Source organism: Enhydra lutris, unplaced genomic scaffold, assembly GCF_002288905.1.
Source record: "Enhydra lutris kenyoni isolate GAN:26980312 unplaced genomic scaffold, ASM228890v2 scaffoldscaffold29, whole genome shotgun sequence".
Taxonomy (NCBI): domain Eukaryota; kingdom Metazoa; phylum Chordata; class Mammalia; order Carnivora; family Mustelidae; genus Enhydra; species Enhydra lutris.
In genome coordinates this window covers 4931843-4954379 of record NW_019154113.1, presented here as the reverse complement: position 1 = coordinate 4954379, position 22537 = coordinate 4931843, and the positions used below count along the sequence as shown (strand labels likewise).

At 40.2% G+C, this 22537-nt stretch overlaps 2 protein-coding genes across 5 annotated transcripts in view; one reads left to right on the top strand and one right to left on the bottom strand.

Moving 5' to 3' along the window:
- Positions 1-611: 611 nt before the first annotated feature.
- Positions 612-21543, bottom strand: LOC111152692 (lines homolog 1). 3 transcript variants are annotated; one of them, XM_022511264.1, is made up of 8 exons: positions 21240-21543; positions 20433-20476; positions 7476-7973; positions 7257-7346; positions 6263-6404; positions 4751-5341; positions 3457-3628; positions 612-1589 (listed from the first exon to the last, which is right to left on the bottom strand). In XM_022511264.1, exons 3-8 carry the CDS (start codon positions 7872-7874, stop codon positions 707-709), a joined length of 2277 nt encoding a protein of 758 aa, XP_022366972.1. In that variant the 5' UTR covers positions 7875-7973; positions 20433-20476; positions 21240-21543; the 3' UTR covers positions 612-706. The 3 variants fall into 3 exon arrangements, with proteins under 3 accessions (XP_022366972.1, XP_022366974.1, XP_022366973.1); XM_022511266.1 differs by having other exon boundaries at positions 7584-7973; XM_022511265.1 differs by having other exon boundaries at positions 20437-20476.
- A 221-nt stretch (positions 21544-21764) lies between these two features.
- Positions 21765-22537, top strand: part of LOC111152687 (ankyrin repeat and SOCS box containing 7) — a 50348-nt gene continuing 49575 nt past the window's right edge. The window contains exons 1-2 of one of the 2 annotated variants that reach the window (XM_022511255.1): positions 21765-22158; positions 22323-22417. The gene's annotated coding sequence lies outside the window, so the exon portion shown is untranslated. The remainder of the gene's footprint in view (positions 22159-22322; positions 22418-22537) is intronic. The other variant, XM_022511256.1, reaches the window with a different exon arrangement.

The following is a 22537-nucleotide window of genomic DNA, read 5'->3' as shown; positions in this document are numbered from 1 at the left end:
CTGGATTAAAGAGTATCCCTCCCAAAATTCACATCTACCCAAAACCCGTGAATGTGACTTTATTTGGAGGTAGGGTCTCTGCTGATGTAATCAAGTTAGGATAAGGTCACACTGGATGAAAGTGGCTGTTAATCTAATGACTGGTGTCTACAGGGGGAGATGGGACATATATAGGAAACAGACCTATATAGGGAAAACCTCACGAGACAACAGAGGAAGAGGCTGGCCTGACACAGCTCCAAGCTATAGAACACCAAGGATTGCCAGCAATCGCCAGAAGATATGAAGAGACGGGGAAGGATTTTTCCCTGGCACTTTGAGAGAGAGCATGGCCTGGCTGACACCTTGATTACGGACTTTTAGTCTCCAGAGCTACAAGAGAATAAATTTCTGTTGCTTTTAAGCTACCGAGTTTGTGGCAAATTTGTTAACAGCAGCCCTAGCAAACTAATACAATATCCATTCCAAGTTTTGTGTGAAGTTTGAACTAGTGTAAATTTCAAGTGACATAAAACCATAGCAGGTGACTTGTCATTTGAGGTATCTGTCAGTCACGAGGCTACTCTGAAAGGGCAAAAGGACAGACTTGATTTAGAAAACGCTTTTGAGGGTACTTATTTATTTATTTATTTATTTTTACGATGATCTCATTACGGCACAATTTAGAGCAGGGAAAAACAGTTCCTGGAAATAAAATGCTGCTGTTTCACAAAGTGTTCATACTCTCGTTATATATTGCCTCAATATGTTTCAACAACTTCAAAAGTGGTGTGGCATTATATGGGAAAAGATTTTTCTTCTGCAAACGGTAAATGGCACTTTGTAGCTCTTCAAAGCACTTCAGCGTCCTGTAGGATACTCCCACTTCAGAGACGTTCTTTGGGACATTATCACAATCGACAGAGAAGGGCATATGAGACTGTTTTGGAACCAGAGGCCTTGACTGACGCTCCAGGCTGAGCTGTTTTTTATCCATACCTGTTCCAACTGTGTCCTGAGATTTCTTCATTGCTTCTTGGTGTAAGGATATTTGTTTACTGTTTGCTGAGTGCTGGTCTGTGCCTTCTGCTTCAGAATCGTCAGAGCTGTCATAATCCACGAGACTGTGGGAGGCTTGTCGGGGAGACAGACTATCAGCCTGGAGTGTGGCGTGGGTCTCCTTGGACATCACGAGCTGGCTCAGAGATCCAGAAGAAAAATCAGAAGCCCAGGACACTGAAGCATGAACGCTTCTTGGACAACCAAAAGCAGCTGAAGGGCTAAGTTCTGTTTGGTTGCTGCTTCCGTCCTGGAAAAGGGAGGAGCTATAACCGCAAATATTTATGCTATCTTTAGATGCCGTTAGGTCAAAATCCTTGCAAATCGTGAAAAAAATAGCCCAGTCTTTTTGCAGTAATTTTAAGTATCTAACAAAATATTCAAGGAAACAGGTTTCCGATGAAATCAGAAAGTCAAGAAGAACTGAAGAATCAAATCCTATATTTTTCAGTAAGAATAAGAAAATACAGTGTGGATTATAGCCATATTCATGTGTGTGATGATTCCACATTTCTTTTTCTTGGGTCGAGCTTTCAGTAGCTTTACGTTGTCTGAAAATCAAAGTAACGAGACCCCAGATTAATGACTTTTTACAGAAATAACAATTTTAACAGACATAATTCACATATCACAAATTCACCTATCAGATTACTTTTTAATCTATGCATAATTTTAAGAGAAAAAATTTTCAAAACAATCTCTTCTTCTACAAACTCCATAGAAATCTAACTCAATAAATAAAATTCGTGGACTTCGGTAGTTCTTGTCTGCTGTACAAAAGTCCTCTGTCTTCCTGTCTCTTGATAGCAGAGTTCCTCATTCCTACAGGTAACTGATTACAGAGGGTAATATGGGGCTGGAGACTGAGCTCCTTCCTTTCCTTCCACGCTCTTCTCGATAAGGGTGGTAACGGGACCTAGACTGACCACTCAGAGCGCTTCACGCTCCTGGCTACAATGATTGCATCCAACATGATCTGTGACCCCAGAGGGCTAATCAGATCCCCCCACCCTGGGATTCTTGCTGGAGCTATTAAAGATGGTAACCGAAAGGCTGCTGTTAGCCAGGCACTGCTGGTAGCCCCGCCTGAGAATGAATTCAGGGTTGCAAGATACAGACAAAGAGCAATGACCAACGACATGATTGAATCCCTATTATATACAGTGATATCTGCTGCTAACATGCCCCTTGGAATGAATTTCTAATCATAAGCTAATAAATTCCCCACCCCCCCTTTTTTTTGTGCTTAGACTAGTCTGAGCAAAAATCTCAACTAATAAAAAAAAAAAAATATCAACTAATAACCAAATGATGTTAACTAAAAAAGTTACATAAAAAAAAGAAAATGCAAACAGCATGAGCCCATGCCTCTCTGGACACACTGAGGTGAAGAAAGTCAGAGATTTAATACGGAGGCTTCCTCTTCCCTGAGCAGTAAGGAGTCAGCCGGGAATACAACTAAGATCTATTCTAAGGGGCTCATCGGCATGTGCCTTTTCAGCACCGTTTGGGAGCCTAATTCAAATCACATGCCGGTATTTTGTGTTCTTGATTAGAACCTTTTGAAAATTGGCCCCAAACGCTCATAGTCTGAAAGCAGCCGCTGCTAGCACGGCCATAACACAAGTACAAACTGGCAGGACAGCACTGCACCGTCGGGCATCAGTAAGAAAGCCCTTTCTCTGAAGCCAAGAAAGAAATGGAAATCAAGCAAATACTTTAGGGTTTTAATAAAGCCAAGCGGGAACAGTGTAAAAGGTCATCGGTTACGAGCTTCATAGCCAATGACAGATATTTGCCACAGGACGATAGGACCCCGCGTACAGCCACTTTAACAAAGCATGAACAGGCTCAGCAATGCCATGTCATCAGTAACACAGCTTCACGACAAACTCAGGGACCCGCCTCAAGTCGCTATCAGCCCCCATTCAAGTGTACGATAAAATGAAAACTTTGAGCTGCTACTTTGGTTAGTTCCAAGGCTAAGGTTACCTTTAAAAAGGCCAAAATCACCCCATTGAAGCTCCTGATGGGAAAGTTAGTGTTGGGGGCGAACAGCATTTTTAAACATTGATTAAATGAAAGTTCGGATAATGGAACGAGCTTACTCCTGACGGCACAGGTAAAACAGATGAAGCGAAACCAGAACCCGTGCTTTGTAGCCCCCCGGTCTAGTTCCACTCCCCCAGATCTGCCTACCCAGCCAAGTTTTCATAATGAGAACTCAGATGTAATCTCATTTTCATGTAGGGCAGGGTTAAAGCAAGGAATTGGAACTTACAAGGAAACCACAAGATTGTTAGGGATTTTTCTCTTCCCCTTAATGATGGAAAGTAAATAGTATGTCCAGCACATTATTAAAAATGTTTTCCGCTTTTCTGGCACACAGTTAGTAAAATTACTTTAAAATATACTGGCCTGGTCAACTTTAGGTAGATGCCCAATGATGCTTTGGCAGCCTCCAACATGTCATCGTCCTGTTCTATGAAGACCCTGGAGATCCACTCACACGGACTGTGTGACTGAAGGGAGGGCTGAAGGTGAGGCTTTAAGAAGGTCAGTAACTCAGACATGAAACTCTGTAAATCAACTTCAACAGATGCACATTTCAAAGAGCAGCCGACTGCTTCTGGATGCATTAATATCTTACGATAAGTTTATATATAGGCATCTCAAGCACTCCAATGTGGATTGTCGCGATTCACACTTTCAGAAAGCCTGTGAGTTAGGGATTATCTCCACTTTGCAAATTAGGAAACTGAATGTCAGAGAAAAAAGTGACTCACTCAAGAGGCTACAACTAAAATGTACAACCAGATCATCGACTCACCGCAAGGACCAGATAACTAATTATTTCAGAGAAACTACAGTTACACGAATTCTTGCTAAAGCATAGAAATAAATGAAGAGTAGACAAAAGACATCACTTCACGGGATGCCGCAGCTGTCTGTTACTAGAGGCAACAGAACAACCCAGCAAAAATCATTTTGCCTTTAAAATAACAGGAAAATTTTTTTGTTTGTTTCAAGTATTAAAAGGTTTTGGGGAGTTTTAGCTGTAATTTAAAACTCTGAATTATAGAACACATGCCACCTAGTGTTGTAAATTATAACCACACAGAATGATAGCCAGTATGCAGTACCTTGTAGTTACGACATCCAAAGCAATTCAGGGAAGTCACTGCTTATAATTCAAACCTTTCACTAAAACTATATGCTGTTTGTTTAGAGACATCAACTGTTCTTTTTTAGCAGATGAAATGGAAGACATGTCTTCCCCCCACACCTAAGTTGAATATCCTACTTTAAACAGTTGTCTTTGGACTGAGTTAAGATCCTGGACATTATGTGCAACGATTTCTTAATCAATGTAACTTCTCACATGTTAGTTTTAATTCGCTTTCTAGTTATTGATAATCTACATTAGCAGTTACTCAAGTTTATGAAGGAAAATAGGAATGAAATACTACAAATATCTGAACTGACTTCTATCACTTAGATTATGCTGTACAAATTCAGTTTAGCCCACAAAATGTTGACATGTTCTTAGTGTAATTCTAATTTTTTAAAGAAAATTTAATAAATTATAATTATGATAACATGTACATTTAATTAGTGGAGTTACGGTCCTGAGATTTGAAAATTATGAATTACTTTGTGTCCGTAAACAACTGCTCATTACTTTGCACACAAAAGGAGTTCAGAGAATTACCTTTCATTTCGTTTGCTGAAGTACAACTTTGAAACTTGATTTCTAAGGATTTAATGATAAGCAGGCTTGCTGCTCTGAGAATAACATGATCTGGACCAGGGGCACGCTCACATGTAGGCTGAACTTCCTCTCCACCAAAGCGGGGAGGCTTTCCACGGACAGACAACGTCCTCAATAAGCCCAAATCCACAGCTCGCAAGACAGCATCAGCTAAAGCCAACATGTCGACATCTAAATGCTGATCTGGCGGCATTAGGACAGGGCTAGCTCCCCGACACAGGTCTTCACCCACTTTCCAGAGAAGGCACTTTTTGATGAAAATGATGCATTTCCTTTTGACAAAAGCCTGAACAGGCCAGGTAATAACGTCTAGCACACAAGAAGGTTTCAAAAATAAAATCCTCTGGCAAGTGAAATGTAGCTTCAAGTGGATTCTGGAAGCTATAAGAAGTTCAAGTAACTCCAGGGAACATATCAAGCTGTTTATTATTTTAGAGGTATCTTGGCAGCTTTCAAAATGATGAGAAAATAACAAACTGTAAAAAACTTCGAAAATAGTGTCAAAAGGAGTCAGGAACTGCTTTAAAATTTCTGCAATGAGAAAAACAGTAGTTATAAACAAGAGGAAAAGTGAAGGCTTCATAAAACAATTTACAATTCAATTTTTATAAATATTATCACTTTACAAGATGAAAAAATGGATTTGGATGGTTTAATGTGAACAAACGAAGACACAGAATAACAGATAATAAGACGTGGTATATATTCTACAATAGAGTATTACTCAGCCACGAAAAAGAATGAAATCTTGCCATTTGCAATGACGTGGACAGAGCTCGAGTGACATGAGTCAGTCAGAGAAAGACAAATGCCATATGATTTCACTCATATGTGGAATTTAAGACACAAAACAGATGAACATGGAGAAAGAGGCAGGCCCCTGCTGAGCAGAAAGCCAGATGTGTGGCCTGATCCCAGGATCCTGGGATCATGACCTGAGCCAAAGGCAGACACTAAACTGATTGAGCCACCCAGATGCTCCCAGAAAACAGACTTTTAACTACAGAGAACAAAGTGAGCATGCTGGAGGGGAGGTGGTTGGGGAGGATGGGTTAAAAGGGTGATGGGGATTAAGGAGGACACTTGTGATGAGCACTGGGTGTTGTATGTAAGTGATGAATCACTAACTTCTACTCCTGAAATCACTATTACACTACACGTTACCTAGAATTTAAATAAAAACTTGAAACAAACAAAAGAACAAAGCTAATAACTACAGTTAATTATCCATTTTACAATATCAAAAGGGACATATAATAACAGCTTTAATTTTTTCCTTATAATATTTCATTTTAAAAAGATATCTTCAGTCAAAAAATTTGGAGTGAGATTCTTTAGTTTTTCATACTTCAGGACAGATCAGATGCTATAAAGTAAGTGTTAATCTTCATTATAAACATAATCGTCCTTGGGAGCAAAAGAATGACATTTATGGGGAACCATAATTTGTACCTGTTTTCTGTGAACATGTATCTTTAAAGATTTCTTTTATTATATAAGTCAGGGTCCAGAGGCAGTATACTGCCTTCTCATTTTCAGGGTATTCAGAAAGATTTTTTTGGCAAAAAGCAATCCAGGAATTGCTAAATGTAATCTATAAGTAAGAAAACAAAAAATAGCATGTTTTATTAGAAAGTTTTCTTTACAATTGCAAATTACCTATTATACACAACTCTATAAAACATCGTTTATTCCCTTGCCCCCCCCCAAAAAAAAGAGTCTAGTATTTGGTAAAACAAGAAAGATACAAATATCCTAATATTCTCTAAGTGAAAAAATTCAATGTGCCATAGAAATAAAGGCTCAGCAGGGAACATGAAAATATTAGCAATGATTATTTCTAGGTGGTGGAATGATGTGTGATTTTTAATTTGTTCTTTATATTTCTCTCATTTCCCAAATTTTCTACTAGTAAAATGCCACCTTTTGTATTTAGAAAAAAATGTTACTTTGAGAAAGGAAAAGTACTTATAGCTTAAATAAATCAGGAGATGCTTATATTTATTAACTAATTCAGAGACAGAAAAATATGATGCTCAATTTGTTTGTGTTTTTTTTCATCATGCTGAGGACCATTCTTAGAATTTATTTATATTGAACCTGTAAAAATGGTCGTGGTCTCCAGCAGAGGTTCCTAAATCTTTTTCTGGAGAAAAGGAAGCAGGCCTACTTGCTCCTTTGAGAAACTAAAGAAGTTATAGACTGACTTGAAACCCATCCTTCAGGTGAAGAATCTGATTGATCATGACTTATGACATATTTAAGACTCTAATCTTTGATACAAGTCACTATTATATTACTACATTCTTATACTTTTATGGATTTCTGTGTTATTGAAAGAGCAAACATTTTATTGATACAAAATTTGAAGGGTAAAATCGAAAGCCAAAGAACAATTTTAAAGAAACCGTGAAAGAAAAGAGCATAATTTGATTACTTATCTTACCTTTTCTCTCAACTGGAAATACAGAAGTAACGCAAGGCACTTTGCAGACATGTGAGATAACAATTTATCCGAGTCTTGGAACATACAGGTCTATGGGAAAACAAATAAACTTACCCACTATTACTGAATGTTTTTAAAACTTTTGTTTTAAACATCTAGATATAAAGAAAAACCCCCAAAACAAAACAAAACAAAAACCCACAGAAAAAAATGGCTTACTAATTTAGAATCGATGTCAGATGATTTCAAAAGAATTTTAATTACATCTCTGTATTTCTCCTTTGCATGGAAGTCAGTTTCAACAGACAATATTCTGGTTATCATCACCTTGATTACTGTTAACTGAAGGAGCACTATTTCTCGGGCACTGCCTATCGGTGAGTGTTTCTTCAAACACACAGGCAATACAGAAATGGTAGCCAAATTGGCAGAGGATGGCTGATGCTTGTCCTGGACACCATGGGGGTTTGGGCATTCCGAAGAGGTCATTGTAGAGCAGTCTTGATCCAAAGATGCTGGGTCGAGATAAAAGATGTAATCATGGTTCTCATTTTCAAGTGTGGCTCCCAGAAGGACCTTCTTGTATAACTGTTCTAAAACGTCAAGGAACGCTTTCATCGGGACTGCCAAAATGTCTCTCACGAGAAAGCTGACAATTCCAAACCGTAAATATCAGTCTCAGAAATGAGACAAATCTGTACGTTTCTTCAGTAAAACCTAAAATAGGAACAATAATTGTAAAATTACAAGCATCAAATATATCATATTACAGGGGAAAGGCATCTGTTCCCATTTAATCATTTAGCCTCTCAAGTAAAAGGTAATACTGATTGCTTAATTTCTAAAACGGAAAACTGGTAATAAGAACATTATTTTAAGACTGTAAAAATGAAATGTATGCTTTCCATACAGATTTAAGACCATAAAATTATTTTTAATTTTATCATAGTAGAAACTTCTTTTCTCTAACAGTGGGCCATGAGGGCCTCTTACTCTTGGCACTACTGACATTAGGGGCTGGATAATTTTGTTGTGGGGGAGCTGGTCTGTGCATTGTAGGAAGTTTAGCAGCATTCCTGGCCTCTACCCACTAGATGCCAGTAGTACCTCCCTTGGAGGCTGGGGGGTCATAACCATGCAGGCTGACACCCCCGGGGCCACCTCCAATTAATTAACTTTCACCTTCAACTAACAGATGAAAAACCTAGTTAGATTGCTGTGTAGTCAAATGCGGTGTGGTCAAATGCGGTGACTGATGATTAATTCACAACTTAAAATTAAATAATAGGAAGATCTTTGGCCAGCACTTTCAACCTTAAATAAAAAAATGAAAAATGCCATGCCAAAAAAAAGACAAGATGTTTAGCAAAAGTAGTCCAAACGTGAGCACCCTGTACTTGTCGCTGGATACAACTTGAGACACTCCCGCTGTCCCGGACTCTGACATGATAGACACCAGCAAGAGTGACGAGAAGGGAAAGGGCATTTAGGGTCAGGAATGGCTTATAAAGCAAGGAACATGGACGATCACTGACAGATGAGTTTTAGAGGATATGTTATGGGTAATACGATTATTAATGTAGTTACTACAGAGCAAGCATAGCTGGGAAACTTAAGACTTTGGCAGAAGTTAGAGATTACAGAATATCCTTCCAATGGAATGCTGAGCCTCTGGGAATCTGATCCTTTGGGGCTTAGTCCTTTCATTGCCTTTGAGCTATTTCATACCTTTGTAAATTTGTTGATCGCTGATGGCAATGCAAATAATTCCTGTCTATAGACATGCACATAATTGTCCAGTGGAGGGGTAACCTTCCTCTCAGCAGAGGAAAGCCAGTTTTGCTCCATTTGTAGACTCAGCTCTACATTCCTTTACTCCATATAAATTCATGGTTCTTTAACTTTTCCTTTAAAACGGTTGTGACATCTGCCTAGTTCTTTCATTAGTTAATGAGTTAAATAAAATCGCTGATACAGTAAGTTCATTTTGTATGGGTCATGACTTTGTCCTCTTCCAATTTATCCTTTAATAAAGTCCAAGGATTGCCTCCACCTACTCCGGCCCATTTATAAATGCCCAGTCCATCTTTATCTTTGGTCCTCGCTGGAGGAGTCCTAGGAGGGCTTACAGTGGGTCTCACTTCTCCAATATGGCCACTGGCCTGCCCCTGGTCTTTACACCTCCCTCTCCACTGGTTTCTTCCCCCTTGCTTCTAAGGAATTAGCTTCTAAGGAATTTCAATTCCGGATCACCCCGACAGGACAAAACTGCCTTGTTTTTGTCCTATAGTGTAGAAATGGGTATGAAGAGCCCTATAGATGGTAACCTAAAGTTATGAATGAAATTTTCCCTGGTAAAGTTTCTCTGCATCCTCTTTTGAAACTGTGGTGAACATCCCACACAATTTGGAAACATAACTAATAATCGGGAACCTTGTTCCATCTGAGAGCGTTCAATGTTATCTATTACCTGTTATCTGAACACGGTGCTCCCGGAAAGCAAGAATGATTCATGTTCCAGGGAAGGGCTCACCATATTCCCAGACAGACCTCACCTTTACGCTTTCACACGGACTGACCTTGTTTCCTAAACCCCCACATTTCCTCCTTCTTCTTTGAGAGGTGTCCCATTAACGAACATTCTCCCTGTTGTAAAGGCCTGAATAAAATTATCTTCTTAATTGTCTGGTGAGTTTTATTTGCCACAAACAGAAACTAGCTTTCATATTCTACTTCAGAGTCCATTTCCATTGTACTTATTTCACTTTATATTTTAGTTACGACAGTAAAATTTCTTCCCAACAAAACTACTGACATCTTTTATTGAAGTTGACATAAACAATTACATTTTTATATGTCAAATATTCTGTGACAATAGACTATTTTAGATTTTAACTAATAGCATATGTGCAAACCTACTGTAATTTTTTAAAAAGATTTTATTTATTTATTTGACAGAGATCACAAGTAGGCAGAAAGGCAGGCAGAGAGAGAGGAGGAAGCAGGCTCCCTGCTGAGCAGAGAGCCCCATGCGGGACTCGATCCTAGGACCCTGGGATCACAACCTGAGCCAAAGGCAGAGGCTTTAACCGACTGAGCCACCCAGGTGCCCCAAACCTATTGTAATTTTTAGCCACAAATGAAATTCTTTTTATTTCAATGCTACAGTAGTAACAATACTTCCATTAAGAGGTACCTGGGTGGCTCATATGGTTAGACATTCGACTCTTGGTATTTGCTCAGGTCATGACCTCAAGGCTGTGGGATCGAGTCCCCACTGGGCTTCAACCTTTGCATGGAGTTTGCATGGGAAACTCTCTTTGTCAAATAAATAAATAAATAAATATTAAAAAAAAACTTTCAATAGTACTTCTATAAATCTTAAGTCCTTAAATTCTACAACGAATGAAAATAAAATTGTGGGTATTCAACCATTTTTGACCTAAAAAAGGGCCATTTCAAATGGTTCAAACATTTCAGCTTGCAAAACTAAAGTGAATTACCAGTAAATAAATAGATACATAGACATGCAAGGAAGCAAGCATTTCAGGGGGAGAATGGGCTATTTTCCATCATCGCGGGACCTAGGTTCTTTGCTAAGAGTAGTTATGAGTAATCAGTTGAAAAGCATTAGTGGGGGCCCACAAATGCCAGGCAGGTGTAGGGGTGCCAAAGACAGGTTGCCCCAAAATGTGCCACTCTGGCACATCGATTATTTTAAATAAAAATTACTTCAGAGACAGCCTGTGCAGGAAGGATACTCAGACCCTCCCCTGAAAACAGGAAATAAATCTCCCACGCAAGAGGTAACCTCCCAGTATCAGAAGTTAGAGACATCCTGATCTCCACTGATAAGAAACTGAGAGCCAGGAAGGCTGTATAAATAATCCTTTTACTAATTTACTAGCACAACCCAAATTCTCTTAAGAATTCCTTACTAATTAGGGGCGCCTGGATGGCTAAGTGGGTTGAGCCTCTGCCTTCAGCTCAGGTCATGATCTCAGGGTCCTGGGATCGAGTTCCGCATCGGGCTCTCTGCTCGGCAGGGAGCCTGCTTCCTCCTCTCTCTCTCTGCCTGCCTCTCTGCCTACTTGTGATCTCTCTGTCAAATAAATAAATAAAATCTTAAAAAAAAAAAAAAAAGAATTCCTTACTAATTAAAGTGTCCAAAGTTAGGTTTCCTCTGTCCCGTCAATTTGTCACAGATTTATCGTCTCTTTGTCTAAAAATGTGTAAAAACTGCCTGTCTTGGTCATTTCTTTAGGTGTCAATGTCTTTACTGGGCCTCTGTGCACATGTAATAAAACTGTTTTGTTTTTTTTTTTAATTTCCTGTTAATCTGTCTCATCTAAATTTGAGTCTTAGTTCAGCTGGAAGACCATGAAGGACAGAGAAAGAATTTTTCCTCCCTTCTCAGGTACCAAATGAATGAAGAGGATAGATGCTAGGCTGGTTCAACTATGACTAAGCATCACTCTTTCCTCATTACAATGTCTTTGATGCTGGCCAAAGAAATCGTCACTGAAACAAATGTCTATGGGTAGCCTATTGAGAATTGTAGCCTTTTTTTTTTTTTTTAAAGGAATTATGGTATTAAATGAAAAGACAAATCCTGAAAAAGTGAACTAGGGTATTTGACCAACCACACCTTTTTCCTGAAGTGTCTATTACAAGGGTAGTATATCTCAAGCTCTTTTCTGTGATGGTCTGGAGGAAGGTACACCTCTCAGACAAGTTTTTAAACCAGTTGTACTGGATATATGAGAGAGATCTGTCTAGCCTGAAAAGGAAACAAATATAGGAAAGGTCTAATTAGGACAAGAAATGGGTAGTGTTTTTAAAGAGGTTTTTTTTGGAAAATTCCTCTTAGCAGAGAATGACTATCAGGTGGCCAAAGGGGGTACGCAAAGCAAGCATAAAATTTGCCTCAGGACTCTCTTTTACTGCTTAAGTACGATAAATGATTTGAATTGTGTATTCTATTCCTAACAGAAGCATACATGTCTTAATACAAAAGTACTGTTATTCCCACTCATCTTCACACAAAATTGATGCTTCAGGAATAAGAACTGTTAAAGTTTAGGGGCGCTTGGGTGCCTCAGTTGCATAAGAGTCTGCCTTCAGCTCAGGTCATAATTTTGGGGTCCTGGGATGAGCCCCTCATTAGGCTCCCTGCTCAGCAAGGAGGCTGGTTCTCCCTCTGCCCCTCCCCCAACTCGTGTGTGCTAGGCACACACACTCTCTCTCAAATAAATAAAATCTAAAGAAAAAGAAAAAGATGGGGCACCTGGGTGGCTCAGTTGGTTAAGCAGCTGCCTTTGGCTCTGGTCACGGTTCTGGGGTCATGGGATCGAGCCCCGCATCCGGCTCCCTGCTCAACAGAGAGCCTGCTTCTCTCTCTCTCCCTCTGCCTGCCTCTCTGCCTAGTTGTGGTATCTCTCTATCTCTCTGTCAAAATAAATAAATAAAAATCTTTAAAAAAAAAAAATTTAAGGGGCACCTGGGTGGCTCAGTGGGTTAAAGCCTCTGCCTTCGGCTCAGGTCATGATCTCAGGGTCCTGGGATCGAGTCCCACATCAGGCTCTCAGCTCGTTAGGGAGCCTGCTTCCTCCTCTCTCTCTGCCTGCCTCTCTGCCTACTTGTAATCTCTCTGTCAAACAAAATAAATAAAATCTTAAAAAAAAAATTTAAAAAGAAAAAGAATTGCTAAAATTTATTGAGTGCGTACTACCTTCCAAACACAGTTTTAAGTGAGTATTAAGTTCACAACAGCTTTATGAGGTGAATATTTATCATACCTATTTTACAAATAAGGTAATTAAGGCAAGGAGAGATTAAGTTACAGAGCTAGTTAAGTGGCAGAGCCAGGATTTGAACCTACACAGTCTAATATCAAAGCCTCTGGTCCTCCCCAAATTTGCTCTGATGCTTCAAGTCTCAAGAATATAGAGGAATAGAGGACTTCTAATAACCTTTCCAAGTGAAAACAGTAACTCACACAGTCCAATTTTTAACACTTTCTAGATTTTCTCCTATAGTACTTTAAATCAGAATACCCATCCTTAGAATTATTTTCATATGTTGCACAATATCTAAACTCAAGGTCAATTACTATACAACTTTCTAATGCAAACCAAGTACAATTTTTTCAAAAGATACTCAGCAACCAAAGGTTAAAACATTAATCAGGACATCCTTTGATTGAATTTTTATATTAAATTACTTTTAGAAGCTACATCAAACCCAGGATGAAAAGCAAAACTATCCACAGATTATACTTTGATTATCGGCCATCAATAGTTTAAAGGCAATTTAATATGAGTGACTAAGACCTTGACTTGACTTCACTTAAAATGATTTTAACTTTTTACAAAAATTAACTCAAAATGCATCATGGGCTTAAAACTTAAGATTTTAGGAAAAAAGAAAAAAGCAGGAAAAAAAATCTTTAGGATTCAAGGCTAGGCAAAAAGTTCTTAAACTTGGCCCCCAAAGAAGTCTTTAAAAAGTAAAAACTGATAAACTAGATCTCAACAAAATTAAAAACTTTTGCTCTGCGAAGGACCCTTTTAAGAGCAGGAAAAGATAAGTTATAGACTGAAAGAAGATATTTGCTACTCACATAATCAAAGGGCTAGTATCTACAATATATAAAGGATTCTCAAAACTCAGTATTTCAAAAGATAGTAATAATCAGAAAATGGGCAAGAGACATAAATAGACCCTCCTCTGAAGAGGATATACAGATGGCAAAAAAGTGCACAAAAAGATGTTCAACCACATTAGCCACTGGTAAACATATAAAATCACAGGAAATACCACTTTTGCTACAGATGAAATAAAATTTTGTGATGCCAGATTCTGAAGAGGATATGGAGAACCAAACTACTTATATATTGCTGGTGAGATTATAAAATGGTACAGTCACTCTGGAAAACAGTCTGGTAGTTTCTTTAAAAAACTAAACATACTCTTAACCATATGTTCCAGCAATCGCACTCCTTGGTATTTACTTGAAGGAGCTGAAAACTTATTTCAACACAAAAACCTGAACACAGATACACACAGCAACTTTATTCCTAGTTTCCAAAATTTGGAAGCAGTGACGACATCCTTCTGTGGGTAATAAACTGTGGTATATTCAGACAATGGAATATTATTCAGTACTAAAAAGGAAGAGCTATTGAGCCATGAAAAGACATGAAGGAAACTTAAATGCATAGTACTAAGTTAAAAAAAAGCCCATCTGGAAAGGCTATATACTGTATGATTCCAACTACATGACATTCTGGAAAAGGTAAAACTACAGAGATAGTAAAAGGTTCAGTGGTTGCCAGGGGTTGGGGTGCAGGAAAGGGGTGGATAGGTGAAACACAGATTTTTAGGGCAGTGAAAGGATTCTATATGACCCTATAAAAGTGGATATGTATCATTGTATGTTTGTCCAAATTCAGAGAATGTGTACAGCCAAGAGTGAACCCCAGTGTGAACTATGGACTTTGGGCGATAATGATGTGTCACGTTGGTTCATCAATTGTAACAAATGTTACCACTCGGTGGGGGGGGGGGCGTGTTGATAACACAGGGGAAGGCTATGGATGTCAAGGGGCAGGAGGAATATATACAGAAAACTTCTGTACTTTCTGATCAATTTTGCGATGACCTTACACTGCTCTAAAAAAATAAAATCTTTAAAGCAAAATAAGAAACTAAATACGCAACTACTGTATGACCTAGTAATTACACACCTGGACAGTTACTCCAGTAAAATGAAGACTTAGATTCACACAAAAAGCTGTACATTAGAGTTCGTAGCAGGTTCATTTATAATAGCAAGAAACTGAAGATAACCCAGATGTCTCTTCAGTGTATGAATGGTTATACTGTGGTACGTTCACACCATACAGGAATAGCACACAGCAATAAGAAAAGAACCATTGATACATGTAATGATTTGGATAGTTCTTAGGGAATTATGCCAAGAGAAAAAAGCCAGTCTCATAAGGTTGCATATTGAGAGCTTCCATTCTTCAAATGACAAAGTTAGAGAGACGAAGAAGAGATTAGTGATCACCAGAGGTTAGGGAAGTCCCCTCCCACTTGGTGGGTGGGGTTATAAAGGCCAACACAAGGGATCCTTGTGATCATGGAACTGGTGAAGGCAACACTAACCTATAGACGTGATAAAAACTGCACAGAACTAAATATACACACAGATAAATATACAGAGATAAGACAGGAAATCTGAACAGGATCAGTGGATTATACTAATGCTAATATCCTGGTTGTGATATTGTGTGATATTTGTGAAAAACACTACCATTGGAGAAAACTAGTCAAAGGGTACACAAGATCTCTCTGTATTATTTCTTACAACTGCATGTGAATCTACAATTTCTCAAAATTAATAATTCAATTAAAAATATAATAGTTTCAGGGGCACCTGGGTGGCTCAGTCAATTAAGCATCTGACTCTTGATTTCGGCTCAGGTCATGATCTCAGAGTTGTGCGACTGAGCCGCGCAGTGGGCTCCATGTTCAGCAGGGAGTCTGCTTGTCCCTCTCCCTCTGTTCCTCTCCCTATCTCTATCTCTATCTCTAAAATTTAAAAAAAAAATCTTTTTAAAAATATACAATAAAAAATATATGTTTATGTTTATAAAAAATAAAAAATTAAAAAAAATATATATACAATAATTGCAGCTACAGACAACAGCCTTCTGATCCTAAGTGTTAATATGCATAGGATTTCATGAATATCAACTAAATATATATGTAAACGTATTAGAACTTTGAATTTAAAGATTCATAGATGGAAAACTGAGCAGCATATTTTAAAATGCTAAAATATTTTCCTAAAAAATATTCCTAAGTAAAAACTAGGTGGAAATTTTAAGTGCGTAGTCTACTCATTCGAAGACATTCTGCCATCACCCAATTTCAAAATTATTAAAAACCAAGTTGCTAGTAATTTAATCCTTCTTTGTATACAGAAAGCAACAATAATAAAAAAAGATGCTACTATCTTCTTTAGGAGGTTTTCTTTATACAACCCATATAGTTAATTCAGAAAAATAGTAACTTTCACGGCCAATGTTACAATGAAAAAATACTTCTCTTTATGTGAAAGGTTACTACAGTTTACCAATCAACTGGGAAACTCAGAATTGGGCTTTGGCTTAATGCAAATCTGATTACGTTCAAATCTGATCACAGCCCAAGTGGACACTTATTGTATATTGCCCTGTTCATGAAAATGTTGTGATTCTAGAGGCAGAAATTGAGGCACTCTAAACAAAGGTTATCTTTCAGGATTCTGGTTCCTGTCCCAACTAAGACAGCAATCATTTTGTCCAAATAAATAAATGAGTGTTTAGAGTCTACAGAAAGTTCGAGAGTGGTGCCAAAGTTAGAGAGGCTAATGAGGGTGGCTAAGGCACTGAGAAGGTCTGGAAGACAAAAGGACAGAGGCTCCCAACATCTCTGTCTAGTACAAGAGTCATTAAAGCTGGTCCACTATGAATGCAAGAGGACCTCCCCCTCCTATAAAAGATGGAGGGGGAAAGGATATCTTCCAAGAGCATGTCACATGCTGGGCATCTTCCCTTTGACCTCCTAGTCCCACTCTTTACCTTTCTCCATGCCTCAGGATGCTCCAGTATTGGAAGTCCCAAGTACAGCAATAAGGCAAGAAAAAGAAATAAATGGTATCAGAATTGGAAAGGAAGAAGTAAAACTGTCTCTGTTTGTGGATGATATATTTCTATATATGAAATATGATATATTTCTTTTATATAAAGAAAATCCTAAAGACTCAACTAAAAAATGTTAGATCTAATCAATACATTCAGTTGAAGTTTCAGGACACAAAATTAAATATGAAAATCAGTAGCATTTCTATACACTAAAAACAAATTTTCTGAAAAAGAGATAAAGAAACTGATTCCATTTATAATAGCATCAAAAATAATAAAACACTTAGGAGTAAATGAAACTAAGGAAGTAAAAGATCTCTGAAAATCACAAGACACCGATGAAAGAATTCTAAGACACAAATAGATGAAAGGTAACCTGTGTTCTTGGACTGGAATAATTAATATTGTTAAAATGTCAATACTACCAAAAGCCATCTATTGATTCAAAGTCATCCCTATTTACACTCCAATGGTACTTTTTACAGAAATAGAAAAAACACTCCAAATATTTATATGGAAACACAAAAGACCCCAAATAACCCCCCCCAAAAAAAATTGTGAGGAAAGAACAAAGCAGAAGGCATCCCAGTTCCTGATTTCAAGCTATACTATAAAGGTAGTCACCAAAACAGTATGGTACTGGCATAAAAACAAACAGACCAATGGAAGAGAACTGAGAGCCCAAAAGTCCTTCCCCACATATACAGCCAACTAATATCTGACATGGGAGTCAAGAATATTCAATGGAGAAGCCAGTCTTTTCAATAAATGGTGCTGAGATAATTGGATATTCACACGTAAAAGAATGAAATTGAACCCATATCTTAGACTCACAAAAATTAACTCAAAATAGATCAAAGTCTTAGATGTAAGAACTAAAGCTCCAAGAAGAAAACAAGAATAAAGTCCCTTGACATGGGTGTTGGTAATTTTTTTTTTTTTTTGGATGACACCTAAAGCATAAGCAACAAAATAAATAAGCAAGTAGAACTATACCCAACTAAAAAGCTTCTGCATAGCTGAATAAGTCGTCAACAAAATAATGAAGAAAACCTACGGAATAGAAAAAAAATGTTCGCAAACCATACATCTGATAACGGATTAATACCCAAATTATATAAAGAACTCATACAACTCAGTAACAAAAAACCCAAATAATCCGATTTTAAAAATTGGCAAAGGAACTAAATAGACCTTTTCCCAAAGAACTATAAAAGGCCAACAAGGTACATGAAAAGCAGCTCACCATCACGACTCACTAGGGAAATGCAAATTAAAACTACAATGAGATATCACCTCACACCTGTTAAGTTACCATCATCAAAAAGAGATAACAAATGCTAGTACAATGTGGAGAATAGGGGACCCTTGTGCACTGCTGCTGGCAAAGTAAATTCGTGCAACCACTATAGAAACCAGTATGGAGGACCCTTAAAAAATTAATAATAGAACTACCTTATGATACCTTATTCCACTTCTGAGCATATACCCAAAAGAATCAAAAACACTAACTTGAAAACACATCTGCACCCCCATGTTCCTAACAGCATTATTTATGATGGAAGTGGAAGTGCCCTAGTGGATGAAAAGGTTGTGGTATTATCTACAATGGAATGTTATTCAGCCATAAAAAAAGGAGGAACTCATTCCAGTTATAACAACATAGATGGACCTTGAAGGCATTGTGCTAAGTTAAATTAGTCCGAACAAGGCAAATACTGTATGATCTCACTTATACGTGGAATGTAAACAAATAAAAAACAAAACTCAAACTCACAGCAAAAGAGATCAAACTTGTGGTTATCAAAAGCAGAGGGTGGGTGGAAGGGGAATTGGAGGAAGGTGGCCAAGAGGTACGAACTTCCAACTATAAGTTACAGAAATACTAGGGATGTAAGGTGACTGTTGTTGACACAGCTGTAGAATACACAGGAAGGCTGCTAAGAGAGTAAATCCTGAGTTTTCACCACAAGAAAAAAAAATTCCCTTTTTTTCTTTTATTTCTTTTTATTGTATCTAAGGAGAAGACAAACATTAGCTGAACCTACTGTGGCAATCATTTCGCAATATACGTAAATCAAACCATCATGCTGTTTGCCTTAAACTGATACAGTAATGTATATCAATTATTTCTCAATAAAATGCGGGGGGGGGAGGATGTTGGGATCTTTAAGTGTTCAGTCCTCCATGTCCTTTCCCTTCTTAGAGCAATTTCACGGACTCTGTCAATGTCTTCAATTACTACCTCCATGCTGACAACTTCAGAATCCAGTTAGGGTCTAGGTGTCTTCTGGGCTCTGCACTCAAGTAGTAAAAGCCATCAGAGAGTTCCACTTGGAGGGCCCACAGGCACCTTCTGCACAAATTCAACTCAACTTCTATGACCTCTCAGACTTGTCTTCCTCAGCCTCTCAGTTTACGGTGACCATATCTCTTAGGTATACCAGGTAGAAATCTGACATTTTTCTGAACCCTTCCTCAGCCCACTTCTCTCCACCCTCCCTGCAATTACTGTAGTACACCACTTCCACCCCAGACAACGAACAGATTTCTTGCTAAATGGTTGTTTCATAGCCTACCCTACACCCACTTTCTTCTGAAAAACTTCTCCATTCTTCTTAGGATAAAATCCAAACACCTGGACACAGCTTAGCAAGTCCTTCAAGATCTACCTCTTGAAGTCCTCTCACCAATCTGCCCCACAAACTAAGCCACAGGCTTTCTCTGAAGTTCTCAGAAACTATGCACTTTAAGGGTTCCCAAGCTTTGCTTGGCACATTCTTTCTGACTAAGCCACATTCAACCTTCTCCCACCAGCTCTCAACCCTTAATTTGAAAACCTGCAGTCCCAGGAAAGCCTTTTACTTATCCAACTCAGGATTAGGGGGCCCTGCCAAGAGCTCCTTCAGCCTATACTGAAGTATTTATCTCACTGCATTGTCTATAATTATTTTCTGGTTTGGTTTCCCCACACTTTGACTACGAGCTATCCTGGGCAGGACTGAGCTCCTTGCTCATATAGGCCAATAGGTAGCTCATGAGGAGAGCACCAAAACCTGTATTCTTGAATGAATGATAGTGTAAAAGAAGACATCAGGGGACAAATTGAAAGGGTCTGCAGTGACCCCATCTGCCACACAACATCTTACTATACCTCATTACATAAAAGCAACTGATACATTAAATTACTTCCTTTATATAAATAAGGAGGCCATTCTGTCTGGACGTTGGTGGTAGCCAAATGTCTGGTGTACTGGATGACTTAGTTTAAAATAATATTAGCGCTTGTCTGGATTACTCTAATAGCCTTCCACATTTGCAGTAACCCTGCTCCCGCTAGTCTTTTCCACTGAGCAGCCAGCCAGTGATCTTCTCAAAACATAAATACGATATTGTAACTTCTCTACCATGGCTTACACGGTCCCGCAGAGGTCTGCCATCTGTCCCACATCCCCCATCTTATTACCATTCTCCCTCTTACCCACTCTGCTTGACCACGCACGCTGGTCTTCTTTCTTGCAGTTTCTGTTAAACATCAAAGGTTATTCCAGGATCAGAGGCTTTGCACTGTTGATTCTACCTGCCTGCAAAACTCTTCCCTCTGCCCAGCTCCATACCCCAGATCCTGCCACGGTTGTTTCTCCCCATTCAGATCGCCGCTCAAATGTTACTTCCTCAGAGACCTTTCCTGACCACCTATCTAAAATAGTCGACATGTCCTAGTCAAACTCGATCCTCTTATTCTCCTTGACTTTCTTTATATAACCTAACGCTATGTAATTATTTTGTTTATCTATCTCCCCTGTCAAAGCGAAAGTTCCACGAGGACCATTGATTGTATCTACCCCGTTCACTGTTGTCTCCCTAATCGCTAGAAGAGTGCCAGGCCAATAAACACTTGCTAAATGAATACAGGCACTCAATAAACATGTCCATTTCGCGTATTTTCCATTCTCCTCTCCCCTTCATTGTCAGAAATCCGTGAGGGTCGCTGTCCCTGAAGAAAAGCTCTTGAAGCGTCACCGCCATTCCAAAAAAGAGTCCTCTTTTCCTCGCCAGGCGAGGCAAGTCCAGCCTGGTAGCTAATGGGGCCTCAGGGACGGAAAGATGAGCCACGGGCCCGGCACTCTCCTTTCAAGAGCGCTGAGGGGGTGCTGCGGCACCAGGAGTCCCTCTCCTCGCTTCCTGGGGACTGCCGCCTCCCCAGCCTTAGACCCCTGGATCAGGCTCTCAGTCAGCCGCACACACGCCTTCCCCTCCGCGGAGCTCCGCTGCCACTCCCAGTTACCTGTCGGAGATCTGGGTTGGGAGACCCAGCCTTCACACCGCCATTTGAACGAACAGCACCACCCTCCGGGCCACCGTAGTTCGGGGAACTCACACGCCGATCTCTTCCTTCGCATGCGCAGAGATCCCGCTCGGCGTGCAGTGTCTCTTAGCAACCGCATCGAGTCCCTCCGCCAGGGGCGGAGCATCGGAAGCCACCGGGGGGAAGCCGAGGGGGAAGTGAGTGAAACCAATCGGAGACTAGTCCCAACCTCGATCGGCACGCCTCCTCTAACTGTCGCGAATGCGCAGACGGCTTTACGGCAGGCAAGGGGTGGGGGCTGCCGGGGGTAAGGAGGAGAGAAGGAAGCAACCAACCAACCAGGTCGCCCCCACCCCCCCACCCCCACCCACCCCGGACCTGGTTTACGGCTCCGGGCTCAGGCTCCGATGCGGCCGCTGATTGGCTGCTGAAGGCTTGGTCCCATCCCAGTGACCCCAAAGTGCTGGAGGGAGGGGGCGGGGGTGGCCCAGTGCAAAGTGCATCCCGAAAGCCCCCTGCCTGTAGCCCCCGCGGCTGGCACTTAGGACCCTGTATGACCCGGGACCTCGCTGCCCCGAGACCTCCCGTGTGCCCCCGTAGCTGGGAGCCTTCGGCCCCAAGCGCGGCAGCCCCTGCTCCGAGCTCTCAGACCCGGGCTGCCCCCCCACTCGAGCCGGGACTTCCTCCCTGCACCCCTGCCCCGAGGCTGCCCGGCGGTCAGGACCGTCGCCCCAGTTCTGCTCGACCGTCCGGATGCTCACCGGGTTGGGGCCGTGAGGCACCGAGAAGGATCAGGAACACCCGTGTCCGGCCCTGCCTGGAGTGTTTGTTCAATGGAGAAGTTGGTGAGTGTGGAGAAGGCTGAAAGGAGGAAGAGAAGCAGCAGCTGAAGAGACAGGTAAAGTCAGTTACCTCCCCCGAGGGGAAGGGGGCTGGCTGAGAGGTAGAATCACTGCTTCTTCCTGTCTGCCCTTACCACTCTTCCTCTGCTACCCCTTCTTCAGAAGCCCCCTCCTTCTCGCCCCTGGGTCACTGCACCACTCATTGGTTTTTGCTTTCCAGGTCTTAGCCGGCTAGAGGAGACGAGACAGCAGGAAGGGGTCAAGCCACCCACCAGAGAAGCAGCAGAGAGCCTCTGACCAGCATCCTCTTTAAAGGTAATGAGCCAGACCTCCCCTCCCCCATTGTTTATTCCTGGCCCCTACCTCATTAAGCATTGCTTTATTTTCAGCGTAGTTACCTGGAAATGTAACTCTTTTCTGGCATTCAGTTTCCCA

Coding starts and splice junctions, on each gene's coding strand:
- LOC111152692 (XM_022511264.1), bottom strand. CDS start 7,874: ATGAAAGCGTTCCTTGACGTTTTAGAACAGTTATACAAGAAGGTCCTT. Junction 7,347..7,475: donor CTGACATCGATTCTAAATTA/GTAAGCCATTTT, acceptor GTTTTCCCATAG/ACCTGTATGTTCCAAGACTC. Junction 3,629..4,750: donor TTCAGCAAACGAAATGAAAG/GTAATTCTCTGA, acceptor CATCTGTTGAAG/TTGATTTACAGAGTTTCATG.